The 21,174-nt window shown below is 43.1% G+C and overlaps 1 protein-coding gene across 1 annotated transcript in view; it reads right to left on the reverse strand.

The window, feature by feature from the left end:
* Window positions 1-3,058: 3,058 nt before the first annotated feature.
* The window catches only part of MGST3 (microsomal glutathione S-transferase 3), a 26,873-nt gene continuing 8,757 nt past the window's right edge, over window positions 3,059-21,174 (reverse strand). Inside the window, exons 3-7 of the mRNA XM_007457393.1 lie at window positions 8,458-8,581; window positions 7,256-7,329; window positions 6,341-6,398; window positions 4,014-4,086; window positions 3,059-3,304 (exon numbers count right to left, since the gene is read on the reverse strand). Coding sequence (XP_007457455.1) covers window positions 3,168-3,304; window positions 4,014-4,086; window positions 6,341-6,398; window positions 7,256-7,329; window positions 8,458-8,574 — 459 coding nt within the window. The 5' untranslated portion in view covers window positions 8,575-8,581 and the 3' untranslated portion in view covers window positions 3,059-3,167. The remainder of the gene's footprint in view (window positions 3,305-4,013; window positions 4,087-6,340; window positions 6,399-7,255; window positions 7,330-8,457; window positions 8,582-21,174) is intronic.

Raw genomic sequence — 21,174 nt, forward strand, 5'->3', positions numbered from 1 at the left:
TCAAAAGGGCTTAAAGACTTAAATATAAGACATTACACCATAAAACTCCTAGAAGAGAACATAGGCAAAACATTCTCTGATATAAATCACAGCAATGTTTTCTTAGGTCAGTCTGCCAAGGCAATAGAAATAAAAGCAAAATAAACAAATGGGACCTAATAAAACTTACCAGCTTTTGCACAGCAAGGGAAACCATAAAGTGACAAGACAACCTATAGATGGAGAGAAAATATTTGCAAACAATGCGACCCACAAGGGCTTAATTTCCAAAATATACAAACAGCTCATACAGCTCAATAACCAGAAAAACAAAACCCAATCAGAAAATGGGCAGAAGACATAAACAGACATTTCTCCAAAGACATACAGATGGCTAACAGACACATAAAAAAAAGCTCAACACTGCTAATTAGCAATGGATTAGAAAAATGCAAATCAAAATTACAGTGAGGTATCACCTCACACTGGTCAGAATGGCCATCATTGCAAAGTCTACAAATAATAAATGCTGGAGAGGGTGTGAAGAAATGGGAACCCTCCTACACTGTTGGTGGGAATGTAGATTGGTACAGCCACTATGCAGAACAGTATGGAGGCTCCTTAAACAACTAAAAATAGAGTTGCCATGTGATCCAGCAGTCCCACTCCTGGGCATGTATTTGGAAAAAAACATACTTCGAAAAGATACATGCACCCCAATGTTCATAGAAGCACTATTTACAATAGCCAAGACATGGAAGCAATCTAAATGTCCATTGACAGATGAATGGATAAAGATGTGGGGTGTGTGTGTGTGTGTGTGTGTGTGTGTGTGTGTGTAATGGAATATTACTCAGGTATGAAAAAATGAAATAATGCCATTTGCAGCAACATGGATGGATCTAGAGATTATCATAGTTAAATAAGTCAGACAAAGACAAATATCAAATAATATCACTTATATGTGGAATCTAAAAAATGATACAAGTGAACTTATTTATAAACCAAATACACTCACAGACATAGAAAACAAACTTATGGTTACCAAAGGGGAAAGGGGATGGGGGAGGGATAAGTTAGGAATTTGGGCTTAGCAGATACAAACTACTATAGTAAAATAGATAAGCAACAAGGACCTACTGTATAGCACAGGGAACTGTATTCAATCTTGTAATAAACTATAATGGAAAAGAATCTGAAAAGAATATATATATATATATATATGAAACTGAATCACTTTGCTGTATACCAGAAACTAACACAACATTGTAAATCAACTATACTTCAGTTTTAAAAAAAGAACCTTATACAGTAAGTATTATCATTATCCTCAACCTACAGCTGAGCAAATGGAGGCTTAGGGAGGCTAATAAACTCAAGGGCATATAGCTACCTGCAGCGGGGGGATACTTGAGGTTCAGTATGGAGCAACGGTAGACTGGTATGGTTCTCTAATTTCCACCTGTAACAGAACTCAGAATGTGTTTTTCCATAGAAACAGCAGTGAGTGGAAGCAGTACTTATGCCCTTTTTTTTTCTCCACGAGACCAGGGAATTTAATAGAAACTAGCTTGCCAGGCAGGGTTATTCTCTATGGCATTGATACAAACTGGATTCTGCCCAGCCCTTGCATGCCCTGGAATTGTGTTGGTGGAGGAAACAGGGAAATGAAAAGGCAGAGCTCTGGGTTCCCCACTTCAACCACAGCACCCTTTCATGTGTTGGGTTCCTTATAAAACTTCCTTTGAGCCCATTCTATAATAGCAAAGTGACAAAGATGGATCATATTACTTTGAAAAGCATGCCCTGTTAAGACTTCAAACAAAGGTGAAAACCCAACTTTGTCTCCATGTCTCCCCTGCCCTGCTTCACTGATGCCTCCTATACTCTGATGAGAAAAGAAACCTTAACAAGTTCTCCAATCTCTTTAGGTGCATTTCTTATCAAACAAAAACCAAAAAGGCAAAAATAAAAATAAAAACCAACCCAAACCACAACCCTAGCTTATTACAAATTTTTAATTATATTATCTTTTTAAGTCAGGAACAAAAAAACTGTACTATTCATCACCACCATCATTTCATAAAGGGACATTTTAATGTAAAAAAGAATACAAGTTAAAGCTTTATGAAAACAGTCCTCATTTTTCTTATTTTGCTCTCCACTGGTGAAAATTTCTCATGAACCAACACTGACCTAGTCCAGCTTTCTCATCCAATGCCCTGAGGACTCCAGGCAGTCATCTGGCCAAAGCTGACCATCTTCAATTGCTGACCAGGGCATTCTATCCTTAAATGTTTTAGCTCCTCAAAGTGGTAGTGGGGTACAATGGAAAAAGCATGGATTTGAGAGTCAGGCCTGGGTTCAAATCCTATCTAATCCTCAAAGGCTATTGAACACTTGAAATGTGGTTAGAGCAACTAAAGAGCTGATATTTCTGTTTGTTTTATTTATATAGTATAGCATAAATTTAAATGTAAATAGTCCTATGTGGCTAGTGGCTGTATTGGAAAGCACAGATCTAGACACTATTACTGTCAAGTAGTTTAGGGCCACATTCATTTCTGGAACAGCCATCTCATTCTGCCAACTCGCATTGTTCTCCAAGTCAGCTAAAACCTTTTAAGTCTTCCATATTTTGTTGCCAAGGGTGTCCTTCCCCATTTGTACCTATGCAATCAGATCTTTGCATCCAAATGCAGGAAATTAGATTCATCTCTATTAAGTTTCATAACCTTAAATTTAGTCTATCATTTCAGTTTTTAAGCATTAGAAGCAATCTTCAATCGAGATTTTTTAAAAATCCTATTGTTATCCTATGTATTAGCAAGTGATAAGATAATCTTATATCATAACTAGCACTAAAAGACTTTCTTCGAGCCCCAGTTTTTCACTGCTGTGGCCTGACTATGAACATATTTCCACAATTAGACCTTTTTCCAGCTCACACATTAAGTAAACATCCTCTGGCAGGGTGAGAAGGGGTGCTTAATACCTCTGGCCCCTCTCTCATTTACTAGGAACAGGCTACTTATATTTTAGATAAAGACTCAAAAAGAAATAAGTGATAGAGTCAGGGTTAGGTGTGAGGCTGACGCCAGGTAAGTTTTTATTTAGGGAAAAAAAAAAAGTCACTGACAATAAAAAGTCACTCAAATTGAATGAGAGTTACAAAACACCCTATAACTCTAATGGCAGCTTTTGCACCCACTGCTCAAGCCAGTTCTAACCCAACCAAGATGCTGGAAAGCAGAGCACACAGTGGTGCCCATCAGGCCAATGAGGGCGATGAAGCTCAGGGCTCCCCGTTTCCGCTTTCTAGGTTCTAAAAAAGAGGAAAGAGCAGAAGTTACTGGGCGTGTTCCACAGTGACAATGCTGTCAACATCCACCAGCCATTCTGTCAAGGCACCTGGAGCTGTACATGAGACCATCTAGTCTTAGGAGGTCAACCAGCTCTTCAGCCTAAGCTGTCAGTATGTCAGATACTGCATGCAAAGTCGTGTGCCACAACAGTATTGAACTTTAAAACACATTATGGGATAATAATTAGAGCACCTTTGCTCCAGGATCTTTTGGAGTTTTCCCTCTCCCAAGAGGTAAGGACAGCCAGAAGAATCTCTTCCTCCTTCTCTCAGGCACAGCATTTATAGCACTGATTAGGAGCAGGGGATCTGGGCTCAGACTGCCTGGGTTTGAATCCTAGCTTTCCAGTTTACACTTAGTAGCTCTGTGACCTACAGTCTTAATCTTTCTCAGCCTCAGTTTCCTCAGCTATAAAATAATATTATCTATGTCATAGAATTGTTGTAAGGCTAAATAGCATATGCAAAGTTCTTAGAACAGCAATTGACACATTGAAAATGCAGAATGCGCTTTGTTACTATTCAAAGGTTAATAAAAAGAAAGAAGATAACAGATCTTTCACCTAAATATCAAGTTACTTTCCCTTTTCTTAAAGCCCTGCTAAACAGGAAAATATAGTAGTATAAGATTTTAAATTTGTTTCCTTGACAGATGTCAATATGTCCTTACCTCCTGTGTAATAGCCATAAGCATAAAGAACTCGTCCAACAATCCAGGCCAAGCCCAAGCCAGAAACTACACGCTAAAATAAAAGGGCTCCGTTAGTTATTTGCATGAAAGAAACAGGCAGAATTTTATTAACATCTAGGATTGATTACACAATGTTTTAACAAAAAGTTAACAGTTTCATGGATATAGTAAAATACTCCCTACCAAAGTTAGGGTAGAATGAAGTTGTTTCAGTCAGGAAAATCAAAGCGCTGTGATCCTTCTATGAACCGCCCAGAGACCTGGGAGGTGATTGCTGGCCTTCTCCTAGGTAGGTGGGATGGGAGGAACCTCCCAGCCTGCCCCAGGGGACTCAGTGTGCTAGAGCGCAGGGGAAGGAGAGGCAGGCCTGAGGGTCACAGAGTAAGCCAGGAGAGGAAACCGACTGAAAGGCAGGACTAGGGGAGGAGCCCTGTGGACAGGAGATGGACTGCACACTCCACAGCTTTGTGCTGCTTCGTCTCAGCCAGGTCCCCCCTGGGAGGGCTCTAAGGGGCTGTGCTGCGGCCCACGCATAGGCATGGGGCTCCACTAGAAAAAGTCGGGGGAGTGTGTCATGTTGTGAATCCCAGAACATGTGGTCTTGGAGGGGAAAGTCTCCCCATTCCCAACACCCTTGGGAAGAGAGAGTGAAAACTCATGCAAGATGGGAAATCCTTCCATTTGGACACCCTGCCGGGGTGACGAACCCATTTGGTCTAAAGGAGACAGGGGAGAGGAAGAGAGAGGGTGTGTGAGGACGTGAGTCACTGTGCGTCACTGTCCCCAACTGTCTTTTCAATTTAGCAGTGGCATCAGTGGGGGCGAGGTTCCTACTTTAGGATTTTTATTTGTTTTGTTTTTTTTGATGATTTTATGGAAGTTAAGTATGAGTAGGAGCATGAAACAACTATAAATAAACCCCCAGGCGCACAAGTCACTATCTAGAAGCTCTGTAGTTTCTGCCTGGTCGCTCTGTAAAGTCGCATAATTACCGTCAACCCAGGAACAATATCAGGTGCTTGTCTTCAGAGTAGTCTTAGAGTATTTCCAAGAACTAAGCACAAGGAATGGGATCTAGGGGAGTGGGACAGCAATGGGGATGGGGTGGACATCAGGTGACGCCTAGAGAGACCAGCTAGTCTGTTTAGACCAGCTAGCCTAGTTACTTGCTAGGATTGGGGCTCTTTAGAGGCACAAGAAAGAAATATCTTCTCTAAGAGAGGAGCAGACTTTTCTTTGAAAAAAAATACAAGACTTTGAGGTCATGAACTATAGATGTGCCATTCTGGCAGCTGACAAAAAAAGCATAAGGCCATTCAGGTACAGACCAGAGGCTTATGAAAGTCTCAGAACCAGAAATGTGAGGTGCCAGCACTCTGGTCTGAACTCAGTGGAGGGGAAATCTGGGCCCTGAAAAGGAAACACTTTCTGTGTAAGGCAAGACCCCAATGGCAACGAATCAGGCTCAGATAAACTTGCTTTATTTAGATAAGGTGTAGTGCAGACCAAACCTAAGGCTCACAAGGGCCATAGCGGCCCACAAGGCCCCGAGGTCCACCCTCACCTCCAGCCCTCACCTCCTGCTCACCACTGAAGCCGCCCTGCTCACTGTGCACCACACAGCCCAGCCAGGCTCCTGCCCCAGGGCCTCGCCCTTGCTCGTCTCCTGCCTGGAGGTGTCTGGAGACATCTGCAGCACCTGCTCCCTCACCTACTGCTTAAGAGTCACCTTCGCAGCAAGCCGCTCCTCCTGACTGCCCCACTCAGCACTGTCCCCCCCAATCCCCAGGCACTCCCTTTCCACCATCCCTGCTTTTGCTTCCTCTGTGGGGCGTATCACCTTCTAACATGCTACGCGATGTCCTTGAATTGCTTTTTGTCTGCGACCCTAACGAAGAGTCAGCTCCACGAAACCAGGAGTCTTTGCCTGTTTTGTTCACTGCAGTAACTTCCGGTGTCCAGGAAACGTTCGTTGCATGAATAATGTGGCAAAGGAAAACTCAATGGACATGAACCTCCTAGGATCAGAGAGACCTGGGTTCAAATTCTGATTCATCTACTCTGTAGCTATTTGATCTTGAGAAAGTTACATAGTATCCAAGAGGTTTCTCCTTATCTGTAAAAAACGGGAAAAATGCTACCTACTTTAAGGAACTTTGTAAGAAGTAACTGAAATTCTTTTAAATACATGTTGCCTAGATATTGAAGATGTTCATTAAATTTCATTTCCTCTTCCCTCCTGAATGGCTCAGTGAATTAAATCTATTCAATCTAATTAGATGAACCCCCTCCCCGGAAAAACTTACTGGGTGGTAAACACCTCCGACAGCTAGAAAAAATAAGAAGGGAGGGTACACTTCCAACCTGGAATAGATAAAAAAAAAAAAGTTTTTTTTTTTCCTTTTAAGTGCTCTATATAAGTATGTCTACGTAAAACTAAGAACCCTTTACATTCTTACTTGCCAAGTTAGAAACTTGAGAATAAAAATAAACATTGACCAGAGGCAGAAGGCCTGACCACTAAGATCCACCTTCTTTTGCTCTGCTTGGGATTAGATGAAAGGTAACTCAGAACACAGTGAGTCAAAGACCTCAAATCTAACAAACTGATGAGGTGAATTAGAGTAGATTTCCTTGCAGAGCTCAAAGCCTCTCACCCCCTAGGCTGAGAGATTCAGTATCAGTTTAGAGTGAACTTGCTGCAAATACTGCAGAAGAGTAATGCAGCATTAAATTCATATTTGAAAAGGGCATTGGGGGAGGGATGAAGTGGGAGTTTGGGTTTAGCAGATGTAAGCTATTATATATAGAATGGATAAACAACAAGGTCCTACTGTATAGCACAGGGAACTATATTCAATATCCTGTAATAAACTATAATGGAAAAGAATATCAAAAAAGAATATATATATATTTATAAGTGAATCATCTGGCTGTACAGCAGAAATTAACAACATTGTAAATCAATTTTACTTCAATTAAAAATAAAAGAAATGGAAGAAAAAAAGAAAATGTTATCTAGAATCCCACCATCCTAACAACTCTTAATTTTGCTTAATATTTAATCTGTTCACTTATACATTTTTAATGATACTTTTAATGTGTATTCATGATCATCATCGTTGCTATTACTCAGCAAACAGAGTACCAAGGGTTGAGGTGTTGTACAGAAAACACCCGCTCTGCAGATGTCCTGGGGGCCGGGCAGGGCCAGCACTCACGTGTTCTGGTGGGCCCGCTGAATGCAGTTGAAGAGGTGTCCGTTTTCAGGGTCAGTGCTATACATTGTAGGATACTGTTAAAACAAAGTGTTTGTGATCAAATGGTCAAGGGTAGCATTCAGTGTTGAGAGTTAAAATCAACCTTAAAGATAATGTATCCCAAAGCATCTTCTGCCATAACCTTGGTAAGGTGATCATTCAATTTCTGCTTACATGCATGTGGTGACAGAGGTCTCATTCTCAGAGGCAGATTCAATCTGTGTCTATTCATATCCAGTGACGAGAATATATGTCTGTGCCATTCAAGGGATAGAGGCAGCTTGTGCCAAATTCAGGGTTTTTGTTGATGTTATGCCATCACTGGTGGCTTTGGGATGGATTACAAGGATGCCATTGGGAAACAGCTCCTTCCCAAGAGTCAGCAAATACCACATCCTTTTAAGGTTCCCCTTAATGGGGGAACAGAAACTGAATGTGTGAGAGTTTTAATGTGTCCATCAAAATAACAAACTAGACATGAAAACTTTAAAAGGAGCTCTAATTAGAAATTGCTCAAAAGAAGTAGACATTTAAAATTGCTCACCAGGGGCAGCTTCAGTAATTATCCCTTCTAGATCAGCTAGAGCTAAAGGAAGCATTCGATAGACCTCCTCCCTATGTCTGATGTCCAAACACAGGCTAACTCAGCACCATGTGCTTCGTTTCTACTTGGGAAACAGGAAAATCACCAGAAGACATCATTTTAAAGTGGCACACCAGGAAACAACTGCTATTTAACCCCCTCCAACCCCCGTTTTTTTTTTTTTTGGCCTCGCTGTGCAGCTTGTGGGATCTTAGTTCCCTAAACAGGGATCGAACCTGGGCCCTTGGCAGTGAAAACACAGAGTCCTAACCACTGGACACCCCGGGAATTTCCTATTTAACCCCCCTTTTGAAAGTAACTGGCTTCCTAGCAAAGAGCTCCAGCCAAAAGCACACCTGGTCTTTTTACAGAAGAGACAAAAGTAAAACAAGATGGAAATGACTCTCCAGAAGGGCCCCATATTTCTCGGCTTCCTCCTGCCAGACAGGGGCAGAATTTCTAATAGGAACAGGCTGGAAACTGCCACCGCTGACCACTAGCACCTCACCTTTCCCTCCACAACTGAAAACAAGTTCTTGCCGCGACGAACCCACAGAGGCACCACTGTGTTCCCACTCACCTCCACTTTGTACTTCTTGCGGGCCTTGGAAACGTTGATGGCTAGATGAGTTACCATTAGGAAGCTGGCAGCACCAGTTAGAATCACGAAACCATATTCCTTAGAGAGGACGGCCATCCTGACTCTGTGGGAGAAAGAACACATTAGGCCGCCACCTGGCACTGTGGGCTCCAAGCTGCAGGAGGCCTCAAGAGTGGGATGCTTTGTTACCAGCAAACACATCCCTACAGATCAAAAAGAGGCGTGAGTGATCTGGTGGTTCTAAGAGGTAGAGATATTACTGTATACCGATATTACTGTATACCACCCAACAGAATTAAAAAATGATTCAAGTCTGCAATATACACACAGAGAAGTTCACGATCACATTGTATATTCTCTTTTGTGCCTGAGTTCTTTTGATCAACATCGCATGTATGAGATTTATCTAAACCACTGCAGTAGTCATTGCTATTGGATGGTCTGGCCACTAAAAACCACAATTTAAAAAAGTATTCAGCAAGGCAAAATGCTAAAAGATATACTAAGTTACAGAGAGAGAGACAGAGAGAGAGAGAAAGAGAAAGAAAGAGAGAAAGAAAGAGAAAGAGAGAAACAGGATATAGTCAGTAAGTACACAGTGATTCCAAGTTTTTCACTTGTATGTCTGTTGGCATTGGGGACACTCAGGGCAGGAACCCTAGGGCCTCCCTTGGATCCTGAGGCACGTGCTGGTACAGCAGCAGAAATATCACACTGGTAGGAAAGGGATCAGTTATAGTTCTTTGAAAGCCAGAGCAAGGCTCTGGGCAGCTCTTGGAGAACCCAGATTCTTCATCAAATTAACACTTCAAAACTAACCCCATGATGTGTTCTAGTGTCTGCAATGCAGCTTAATTTGAAATGCATCAAAAAATGATGATGCAAGCTAATATAGCAAAATATTAATGCTAGAACCTGGGTGGTAGCTATATGGATGTTCACTATACAGTTCTTCCAACTTTTCTGCATGTTTGAAAAATTTCATATGAAATGTTTGGAGAAAAAGCTCATCTCAGCATTTTTCAGTGTTCAGCAATTTCAGCTCTTTTAGCTCTTGTCCTGCTCCAGCAGGAAAGAAGAAAGAAGGAAAGAAACAGACTGGAGATCAAGGAGAGGAAAACCTGCTGGGTGGGAAGAAGCCCTAATAAATTCAGAGTAAGTTAGTGCTGCCCTCCAGTCTCTCTGAGCATTGATCACCAGATGTCTGAAGGGTCAGAGCACGGCAGGACACAGAGAAATAGCTACAGTGCTTCCAGAGATCCTTAGCTGCTGTCCCATCACGTGCATGGCTGCCACAGGCCAACAGCTCCTGTGTGTATTCTGTCTTCAGTTTAAAATTTCCATCCCTGGGAATTCCCTGGTGGTCCAGTAGTTAGGACTCCGCGATCCCACTGCAGGGGACACAGGTTCGATCCCTGGTCAGGGAACTAAGATCCTGCATGCCACATGGCGTGGCCAAAGAAAAAAAAATTTCCACCCCTGAAAACTCTTTGGCTGCAATCTCTCCTGAAAGCCTGGGAAGGTTACCCGGCTCCAAAATGTTTTAGCCATCCTCACAAACAACCCAACAAGATGCTAATATCCCTATGTTCCAAAGAACATCCAGAGGTTAAGTTATATTCCCAAGGTCTAAAAGAGAAAGTATCCAATTTGGGATTCAAATTTAGGTTCCAATTCAGTTCCAATCTCCCCTTTCAATCCCACTTGATGATTTAGAGCTGAACTGACATTGGGATCACAGAATCTTTCTCAGTGTGGAATTTGGGGCCAGCAAACAGGTCAGTTCTTTAAAAGTAAGCTTCCCTTAGGTCTGCAAAATAACGTTTGGAACCAAAATCCTAAAACCTGCCCATCCCCAACCATGTTTCACAATAATTCCCGTTAGTTTCCCCTGCTATATTCTTTGTTTACCTGGAGCTGCTAGTGGAGGGGCACCCAGCATCCCCTCCTCCGGGACAGGGGACACACACACTGGAAAGGGCCGTCCCCAGGACTCAGCATGGGAATCACCTCCAGGTCAGCCTCTCCTGGGCCATCTTGTGTGGCTGCGGAGAGCAAGGAGTCTTTGGCTGCCTTCCAAGCTTCCCTGCCCTCGTTCTCTTTTAGAATTAGTCCTTTCCAGAGTTTAGAAAATCAGCTTGGGGAGGAAGCTTTGGTAGTAGTTATTAAAACAAAAATATGGGGTGAATACTGAACACCTCTTTGAAAATAAATAAATATGACTACCTAATATCCCTGGAGTTCAACCCATCTGGGCCAAACAGGCCACTGAAAATGGAGCTATCTCTAACTTTGTCAAAAGCCGCCTGTTTAAGAAGGATACAATTAAGCATATCTGGTTTAGGTCAAAGTGTGCAAGTTGAAAGTCTGTTCAGACCTCACCTTTAGACAGGAGGCTAGGCTCTCACGCAGTCTGGGGTCACCTTGTGTTGGTGCAGACTTTTCAGCTCATTTTTCATCTCCCCCCAAATCCAATAAGCTCCATTTTACAGAAAAGGAAATGGAGGCTCAGGTAGAGAGATGAGGGCAGAGCTAAGACCAGAGCAGGTTTTAGAATTCTTCCCCAAATACTCCAGCTAGCCCAGGCAAAACAATAGAATTCGGTGGCTCGGTCACTGGCCTCTGTTTTTCTGGCCTGTAAGGATTTGGGTAGGAGAAGCTAGGTGGCAGGATAGAGAAATATCTTTTGAGTAGATGTTTCTGTTGCAGGCAATGAACACTCAGAAAGGCAACCGCTCAAAAACCTGCAATTAGAAATTAATGTTTACTACTGACCTCCTCTTCCAAAGTATAAATGCAACCTGGGAGGTTACACTCGTAGGCAGTCACACCCTAGTACTAGAAAGTGACTCTCTTGACACTTTGCTATGCTGATAGGTACTGATGGGAAAAGAATCTAGGTGAGGGCAAGCAGAGGCAGGAACAAGACCTTTGAAGGACAGAGAATTTACAGTAAGGGAGACCCAGAGTCCGATGCTAAAGTGGGTAGTGTGCAAAGGACAGTGTAATCGGTCAGGAAACAGTGAGTGTACTAGGGGCGGGAGGAGAGAGGCGGCCCTCCCCAAGGCTCCCCCTGCAGGAGCCCTGGACACACCTGCATAGGTGCGGAGCCAAGCCTGTTCAGCACCGCCCCACACACACACCTCCTTGCACTTTCACCACGTGAGGAGCCCTGCTTCACAGGCCATTGTAGCCAGCACTTCCCAGCTGGTGTGATCAGGGCTAGAACAGAGAGAGCAGCCAATTGCATCAGATACTAAGCTCCCGTGAGGGAGGGACCGTGTGTGTCCGGTATCCCCTGTGCCAAACACAGAGTGTGTGCTTATAGAAAGCTGTGGAATAAATGAAGCAAGCTGTAAGTCCAGGTAGCTTTCAGAATGCCTCCTGCACTCTGCACAGTGCCTGGCATAAATTGTGTGCCTAACCCATGTCAGTTTCCTTTTTCCCTCTCAAAGCATCTACTGAAACAATGGAAGCAACTGGATGTATGAATTCCTGGAGAAAGAGGAGATCAGAACACAGAGAAAAGCTCTGTCGCTACAGCTGCTGAAAACATAAATCCAGTAGGGACTGCAAAACGCTTAAGTCTTGTCCTTTAAGGAAAGAGTCAGTTTAATTCACTTAGGGTTCAAGAAAAACTTCGTCATTTGCTGAATTCTTATTTTCTGAGGAATCCAGGGCAAAGAGATGCATGCTCCCGCCCATTGTGGGTGCGGGTGCGTACACTGGCGAAAGGGGAGGCACCACTGCTCACAGCAGCCACGTTCCAGGCAGCTCCAGCCACGCCCGAGGTTGGGCCGGTCCCGCAGCTAGCCGATAGCTCCCAGGGCACAGGCTTGAGAAGCTGATACGTGCAACACAACCTCTTTCTGACATGAGCACGCATTCGGACTGCACACTATAGTTTGTTGATTACATACCTGCTCTGTGTCACTGGCAACCCGTATATCCACCCAACAAGATAAGGTTCTTGGGGGTGGGAACTCTGCCCTAGACTTTGCCTTCTACATGGTGATAGACACACAGCATGCAGTCCAGTGGTCCTTTTGGAGCTGAACTTTCATCACTGGTATACATTACTTTGTAACTCACTTGGTTGTATAATAGCACTTGTTAATTATCACGCAGTTTCCGAGGTTAGTTGCACACCAGCTGTAAAGATTAAAATGTATGATTTGTACAAATAAAAATTTATTTAGTTACTTGGTAGTATTACACGCTGCTGGGAGAAGTATAAAACAGAACCACCTGGAGGACAGCCTGGCGGCAGGCAACGTGCTTTACATTGTTCATAACCTTTTGCTCATTAATTCTACTGGGAATCTATCCTGGGGTAAATAATCAGGAAGGCAAACAGATTTGGTTCAAAGACATTCACTTCAGCACTATTTATAACAGCAAAAACAGAAATGGTATAGATGTCCAAACAAAGAGGATTAATTAAATAAATATCTGTAAAACAGAATAGTATATAACCGTTAAAAATGGTGAAACTAATATTAAAGATGGTGAAACAGACTTAATACACAGCATGTTAAATTAAAAAAAGAACAAAAAGAGTATATCTACTTTTCTCAATCATAGAAAAAAATTAAAGAAAATATCAAAATCATAAGCATAGCTATTTCCAGATGGCTGAATTATAGATTTTCCTTTGTACCTTTCTATAATGTGCAAAATGAGCAAATATATACCAAAAAAGTTATGTAAAAAAATCACCTGACCATAATTAGTCATCGAGGAGACAGGAGGAATAGACAGTATGTTACAAAGGAACCAAAGAATCGGACCTGATTTTTAGCTTGAATCCTGTCACTTATCCACTATGTGCAGTATAGAGACAGCCTTGCAGGTAAGGGGGCAGTTTTGGAATCACATTGTCTGGGTTTAGAACCTGGATCTCATATTCCTAGTTGTGTGTCCTCAGGAAAATTACTCAATGTCTTTCAAGCATCCTTGGTTTCCTCACTTGTTAATTGGAGATAATCATGGCACCTACCCCACACCATATAGTTGTTGTAAAGATTAAATGGGGACACTGTCTCTAAACACCCATCAGGATGCCTGTCACATAGTAAGTACTCAATAAATGTTATATATCAGGTTATACTATGTGTGCTAATGTTCTGTTAACTGTCTTTGCCCTGATTCAGTGATAAAAGCGGATGTTCGAATACATGATGATGAGATACATTTAAGAATTTATAATTTAGAATTATCATTTTAAAATAGCAAACAAAGCTTAGAACTACATATATTCCCCTCCTTTTTGAACTCTCAATAGCCAGCCATGTTAAAATATATTATCTGAAGGGCAGGAGTATTCAGAAGGAAGCAGGCTTCTCCTACAGACTATGGAAATCAGCAAACTGCAGTCATGCAAACCCTCCCTGTAGCCAGACACGCTTATCCCCGCATGGGGCTGAGCATCCGTTCATTTACTTGTTCAAGTTTACTGAGTGCCTACTATGTGCTACTCAGTGGGCCCATGGTGGGGATGAGGTGAACAAGCCAGACTTTTGTCCCTGCCCTCAGGAAGCTCATGTTTTACGGGGGGAAGCAGGCAAATAAGTAAACAAATACCCAATTCCAGATTTTTCCTTCATACCAACTATCAGAAACTGTGTACAAACCCCCAACCCCCCCAAAAAATGAAACTAAAAGGGTTGGGGAAAGGCAGAGATAGAAGTGTTTCTGTTCTGTCTTCACTTATTAGTAACTACAGAGGTGTATGTTCCTAGTTAACTGTTTCCTGGCAGTCTTGAGTCAAAATAGTTCAGTTGAGAGAACATTAAGTCGAAGGTTTAAAAGGAATTAGATTTTCTTTTTATTTAGAAAATTTGTGTCACTTATTTAATGACAGAGATCCTTTTTGGGAATGTTTTGTTTGTTTGTTTATTTTGCAGTACGCGGGCCTCTCACTGCTGTGGCCTCTCCCATTGCGGAGCACAGTCTCCGGATGCGCAGGCTCAGTGGCCATGGCTCAAGGGCCCAGCCGCTCCGCGGCATGTGGGATCTTCCCGGACCGGGGCACGAACCCGTGTCCCCCGCATCGGCAGGCGGACTCTCAACCACTGTGCCACCAGGGAAGCCCCCCAGCGGAGTTTTAAAAAGCTACAAGGCACCATTGTAAAGTCTTACTTTAGGAGTGATCAAGCTTGGACTTCAAATGAGGCAGTGTTGGTCTCACCCCTAGAAGGTATGCTCTATTCCAGTGCCTGAGTTAGCTGCATGGAGTTTCATTATGATATTTGGCTAAGGTACTCTCCTATAGGAATGTGACTGACAGATTCACCTGGAAGCATAACTACTCCAGCGCTTATACTTCGCTCAACCTTTCCTCCAATTCTTGCTTCTGCCACCACTTGCCTTATCTCACTGGGGCAGGGGTTCCTTCAGTTACAAAAGGGTTACTCAGAGAACTTCCTGAACTACATTCAACGGAATACTCCTGGGGTAAAGCTCTCCACTTATTTACTCCACTCCATCTTAGCTGCCAATAGAAATTACCCAGGGCACAATCAACACTGCACAAATGGAGCAAAAGGTAGGCTTTATCATTTGGGCACTGGCCTCAAATACTTTATGACTTCTGAGTCATGAAGTTACAACAACTTATCTTCTCCTAAATGAAAATCAATCAAATGTCTTAAGGGAGAGAGGATTTCAACTTTCAGCTCTCTCTCTGCCCTCAAACAAATAAAAACCAGTGCGGACAATGGTAACCCTTAATTCCATTTGCAAGATTGCTCCCCTCCAACTGTACTGCAATTCCTCAGCAGTCTTTTTTTTTTTTTTTTTTTTTAATGCACCAGGAATGGGACAATGCTAAAGCACTTATAGACTGACTTGGAGCCATTCCCCAATGTTTCATTAAAATACTTATTTGGCTGCCTGTATTATTAAACCAATCTTCCTTATATATGGTTCTTTATTTTATTTTATTTTTAAAATTTAGTTATTTTATTTATTTATTTTTGACTGTGTTGGGTCTTCATTGCTGCATGAGGCTTTCTCTAGTTGCGGCGAGTGGGTGCTACTCTCCCTTGCAGTGCGCAGGCTTCTCATTGCGGTGGCTTCTCCTGTTGCAGAGCACAGGCTCTAGGTGTGCAGGCTTCAGTAGCTGTGCCACGTGGGCTCAGTAGTTGTAGCTCGTGGGCTCTAGAGTGCAGGCTCAGTAGTTGTGGCGCACAGGCTTAGTGGCTCCAGGGCATGTGGGATCTTCCCAGACAGGGCTTGAACCCATGTCCCCTGCATTGGCAGGCGGATTCTTAACCACTTTGCCACCAGGGAAGCCCCGGTCCTTTATTTTACATGGCATTTTCATGAGAATAATACAAAGATGGTAACTTAAAGGGCTTCACCTGATCACATCAAATGGACCTCCATGAGTCCCCAACACTGGGAGGTGGTCCCAAAAACTCTGAGGTTGTGCTAGGGGTCTACTCAGCCTGTACTCTTTTAATGAGGTAGCTGTCCGGCCTCATTTCTGCCTCCAAATGTATCTACAAAGGAATAGTCCTCAAAATTATTTCTAGGCAAGGCAGCTGAGCCCATATAAAGCTAAATGGAAGAGATATGAGAACATATGTATATGTATAACTGATTCACTTTGTTATAAAGCAGAAACTAACACACCATTGTAAAGCAATTATACTCTAATAAAGATGTAAAAAAAAAAAAAAAAGCTAAATGGAGAAACTTGAGATCCTAGAGGCAAGCAGCACAAAAGTAATTCCCTGTTTCCATGATGGGAGAGAAAAAAAGGAGAGTCAAAGAATTTCTTTGGGTCCATCCTACATTTTCAGAATGCCAGTCTGGTCACTTCTACAGTACACAGCACTTGTTAAAAATCTGTTTGAGTGTCAAAGTTTCAAATGGCAGTGAGATTTTAAAAAGAGTACATGGGGGCTACCCTGGCGGCACAGTGCTTAAGAATCCACCTGCCAATGCAGGGGACATGGGTTCGAGCCCTGGTCCGGGAAGATCCCACATGCCGCAGGGCAACTAAGCCCGTGTGCCACAACTACTGAGCCTGCGCTCTAGAGCCCACGAGCCACAACTACCGAGGCCCGCGCACCTGGAGCCCGTGCTCCGCAACAAGAGAAGCCACCGCAACGAGAAGACCATGCAACACAACGAAGAGTAGCCCCTGCTCGCTGCAGCTAGAGAAAGCCTGCGCGCAGCAGCAAAGACCCAATGCAGCCAAAAATAAATAAATAAAATAAATAAATTTATTAAAAAAATTTTTTTAAAAAGAGTACATGGACAGTTGAGAAAAGGAATAATAACCATGTGAAGAAAAATAACTATTCCCCACAATTGTTTTGCATATTCAGTAAATATCACTCAAAGGGCTAAAAATGAAAAGTTAGTTGAATAGGCAGGCCATTATTTGTCCAGCCTTGAATATTAACTCAAGTGAGGCAAACAGCAGAGGCAGGTAATAAAGTGGGTATTTCCCGGTTTCTCATATTCTTTAATTCCTCATCAGTGTTGCCGGCAGAACACTTGGAAAGTAGAAGCACACTACAAGTTAGGGGGATGGAAGATCTGTCTTCTTAAGAGATAAATGTCCTATAAATTCAAATATATTGAATTTTATAGTTAAGTGGCCACAGCTTGGAATATAAAATATTCAAGTTCCACATGTCATTGTAATTCCAACACTCTCGTGAACTGTCAGTGCTGAGGACGACTACATTACTGCACTGGCTGAGAGCGGGAGGGGAGAGGGAAGGACAAGTTTGATGCTCAAGTCCAAGTGAATGTTTCCTGGTTACGTGGGATGAGCCTGCACTGACACAAATAAACTCTGTTAAGGCCAAATAAGCAAATAACCTACTCTTTTCTTCTCTGGAGTCTGACTTCTGTGCGAAAAGGCACTAGACACATTTGCTTAACTGAATCTCCCCTGGGAAAAACTGGTAATTCAGCTCTTCAGGAATCTAAGAATAGTAGATTGTAAGACGGAACAACTCCTAGGTTCCCCTGTTTGTAGGATGACAAACTTTCCCAAACAGACTCTTGACCCAAAGGGCCCTATGGGCAAGAGTTCCTTGATGTGCTGACCTAAAAGCCCTGAGCCACGCTGGACCATCTGGAGCCCAGCCTCCAGGGAGGTGTGATCCCAGGGACAGGCTGCAGGACACTTCCCATAGTCTGAAGGCACCAATCTCAGAGGACAGGGAAGAGAATGGGGAGAAGTTATGGGATGCAGAAGAAAATAAAAATCTTGTAACAATTCATTCAAGGGAGCTGATCTGACAAAGTCAATGCAGTACAAAGTGTTTCACCTAAATGGAATACTCACTTTAAGTCCACATCTACCACCTTCCTCAGTAGTGCCTTAGAATGATTCCTTTCCTGATTTATCCCCTACTGAATGCTGGGTACCACGTGCAGTGCAGGGCTACAATGGTGAACAAGACTGAGGAAGAAGGTCCTGACCTTCCAGAATACAGAGTCAAATAGAGGCAGACAACTTAGGAGGATCATGAAACAGGAAGGTAACAGATTGAGCTAAGGGCTCTGAAGGATGTTAACAGTGATGTGAGAGTGAGCACACAGGTAGAGAAAACAGCAAGTACACAGGCATGGAAATAGGAAAGGGGTTTACTTGTATAAGGATGAAAAGGAGACCAGTGTTGGCTGAAGGGTAGTGATATAACCTAGAGGAAGAGTGGTAGGAGAAGTCAATGATTATTAATAACACTTATTATTGGCACATATATTACTTAATATGTGTCAAACACTGTTCTAAGTAGTTCATCAATATTAACTCATTTAAACCCTCACAGCATCCCTATGATGTATTATTACTCCATTTTACAGATGAAGAAACTGAACATCAGAGAGGTTAAGTAATCTGCCCAGGGACACGCAGCTATAACAGAGAAAGCCTGGATTCACACACAGCCAGGCAGTCTGGCTCCACAGTTATGCTCTCAACCCTTGGCTGTATTGTCTCTCAATGAGGTTGGGGAGCAAGTCTGACCACACTTGACCTCTTTTGAAACTTTTCTACCTCTCCGGACCCTCTCCTGCGCATAAAATATATTAACGAGAACAGAAAGATAATACTTAACTCCAAGTCTGTGACTGATTAAAGCCTGAGAGCTTTCTAATTGGAAGAAGAAAAAAACTTGGAAAAGGTCCAAAAAGGAATTTTGTTTTTTCTTTTTAATGAGTGTCAGCACTGCAGTATGACAGGAAGAGAGATTACAGGGGAAAAAAATCCTCCAAACTTTCGGGCATTCGGGTTTGCAAAGGGCAACGCAACACAAAAATTGGCACTTCATTTTTACATCACGATTTCCATACAACCTGTCCCTTAACTGGCATTATATAGGAACTGAGGGGCAGAGTGAAACTAAGCCCTGACTTCCCAAAGAGGAAAAAAAAAATCTCTAATGAGTCACATGGACACCATTTGGATTTTCCATCACAAGAAATGTGGGTGGACTGTATGCCGTGAATTCTTAGCAGCTGCTGAACAAGTCCCCACCAGGCTACCAGCCATTCTGAATGAAGGAACTGCATAGGCTGCAGGCTCCTGCCTGAAACAGGGGTCTAACTCTTCAGGCCTGTCTGTACTTAGAATGAAGTTGTGTCACAATCATTCACATTTCTTAGGCTGGAGAAATAAAATAACACTATTAAATAAAAAAGAGTGAACTAAGTCACCAAAATATTAGAACACATGTTCCAGTTAATAAATGGGTCGACTCTAGAAGGAACTCATAGCGTAACAGGGCCGGATGATTCTAAATGCTGAACCCCTTAAAGGTATTTGCAAATGTATTTGGAAGGTAGTACAACTTCCCCATAGGAATATAGGCACATAGACAGTGTAGGAGATAGCGAGGGAAATGCAAAAATTCTATTTTACATAGCAGTAACCTACCTGGTAACTGCTGAATTCTTCTTTTTCAGAAGGATGGTATACTCATAAGTAGTATTAATGAAACCAGTTGTAAAAACCATAGCAGTATATTCTTTTAAACACATATTGCTTTAAAAAATGCTAAATGGTTCATGGTCAATTGTGGTTGGCAAGGGTGTTCTGAATACAGATTCAGAATATTTAAATAGAAATATAGGGAAGAATATATTTAAATATTGCTAGCTGTGCAGTAGGCACTAAATTACTCTTTGACACATTGATTTGTCATTCACTTCATTCCAGATTTCTCCACATAGGTTCAGTGTCTTTGCTATCCTCCAGGTTAAGAGGTTCCCCTTCATGGATTGCGTCTCTGCAGAACTCTAAACTGGCAGGATTAAGTCTAAATAAGAGGGAAAACTGCCCTTCTCCAGTTTTGTTCTTTAATCTAAGGAGGCCCCTGCAGTGCAGTTTCTATGACTGGGCACAGTACCTCTACACAGTACCTCTGTTTTATATGTAGTAACATCATTTGTGGGGGGAATCACTTGACAAAGTTTTCTATTTCTGTAACATTGTCAGGAGGGAAGCTTTACAGACGTCTTCCCCAGCTGAAAGTATTTGTTTGGGTTTTAGATGTAAACTTATTTAACTCTGTTAAATTTAAGTCCCGTGAGAATAAACGTTCTTGATCCCCTGACTCAGATACTATGCTCTCAACACTGAATTCGTTGACCTAAACATAGTCTGTAATTTTGACCAATAACCTTGGGTGCTTCCCAGAAACTGTAGGCTCCCAGCGATCTACAGAACTCCCAAGAGATGCCCTTGCTTCCACCGACAGAGGAATAGAAAATCTGCAGCAATTCCACATGACCACGCCCAGGTCTACAGCACCTGCAAAGAGCCATATATCTGCAGAGCAGTAAGTGTCCTTCCCTCCAGATCTCCCTTTCTCCAGTTAGCGGGTTAAAGCCGCAAGCCCGTAGCTCTTTTCCTACCCACCGTCCTGTCTCTGCTTTCCTTTTACCTCCCTTCCCACACTCACTTGTCCCCTAAGCTACAATGTAGCGGTAAACTCGTGACTCCCAAGGAAAGTGATAGCAGAAGCCAGAACTTCGGAGAATGACTTACCAATCAGCCTAAAGCCCCTTCCACCGCCCCGCAGCTGCCCCACCGCTGTGGCCCTAATGCTCCCTGCAGCAACACCAGAAGAGGGAAATTCTCTGAAATCAACCTCAACGAAGACCCCGCCTCCTCTCCTGCTCTGAGGCAGCGGTAGGAAATGACCCACTCGTAGGTTCCAATTCAAACATACGACAAACGTTTCTATGAAACCGGAGGAAAACAAACACAATTCCCTCGGAGGCCCTCCCGGAATGTCCCTAGCAACACATGCACATCCGCAGCTGGCGCAGCGCTCACAGGCCACTTTAAAAACCTGTGTTACCGATCAGGCCTGCACTGCCAGCTGCCCCTGCAGTGTCCTGCCCGCCCCTCCTGTGCACCAGAGATGCAGTTGGCAAGGTCAGGTGGGCTCTGGGAGGCAGAAAGAAGGAGCCCGGCGTCCGCACAGCCCAGGGAGCGGAGGAGAGAAAAGGAAATAACTGAGGAAGGGTTGACCTTGAGAATCTCCCTGAGTTTTAGATAGCGTGGCCGGCCCAGCTTAGACGCTCCAAACCCACTACATCATGGGGAGGATGGAGGGCAAAGGGGATGGGAAGGTAGAAAGAAACCTACAGACAAGAAGGGAGAGGGACAGGGAGAGAGAGAGAGAGAGAGAGAGAGAGAGAGAGAGAGAGAGAGAGAGG

Source organism: Lipotes vexillifer, unplaced genomic scaffold (genome assembly GCF_000442215.2).
Source record: "Lipotes vexillifer unplaced genomic scaffold, Lipotes_vexillifer_v1.1 scaffold1048, whole genome shotgun sequence".
Lineage (NCBI taxonomy): Eukaryota > Metazoa > Chordata > Mammalia > Artiodactyla > Lipotidae > Lipotes > Lipotes vexillifer.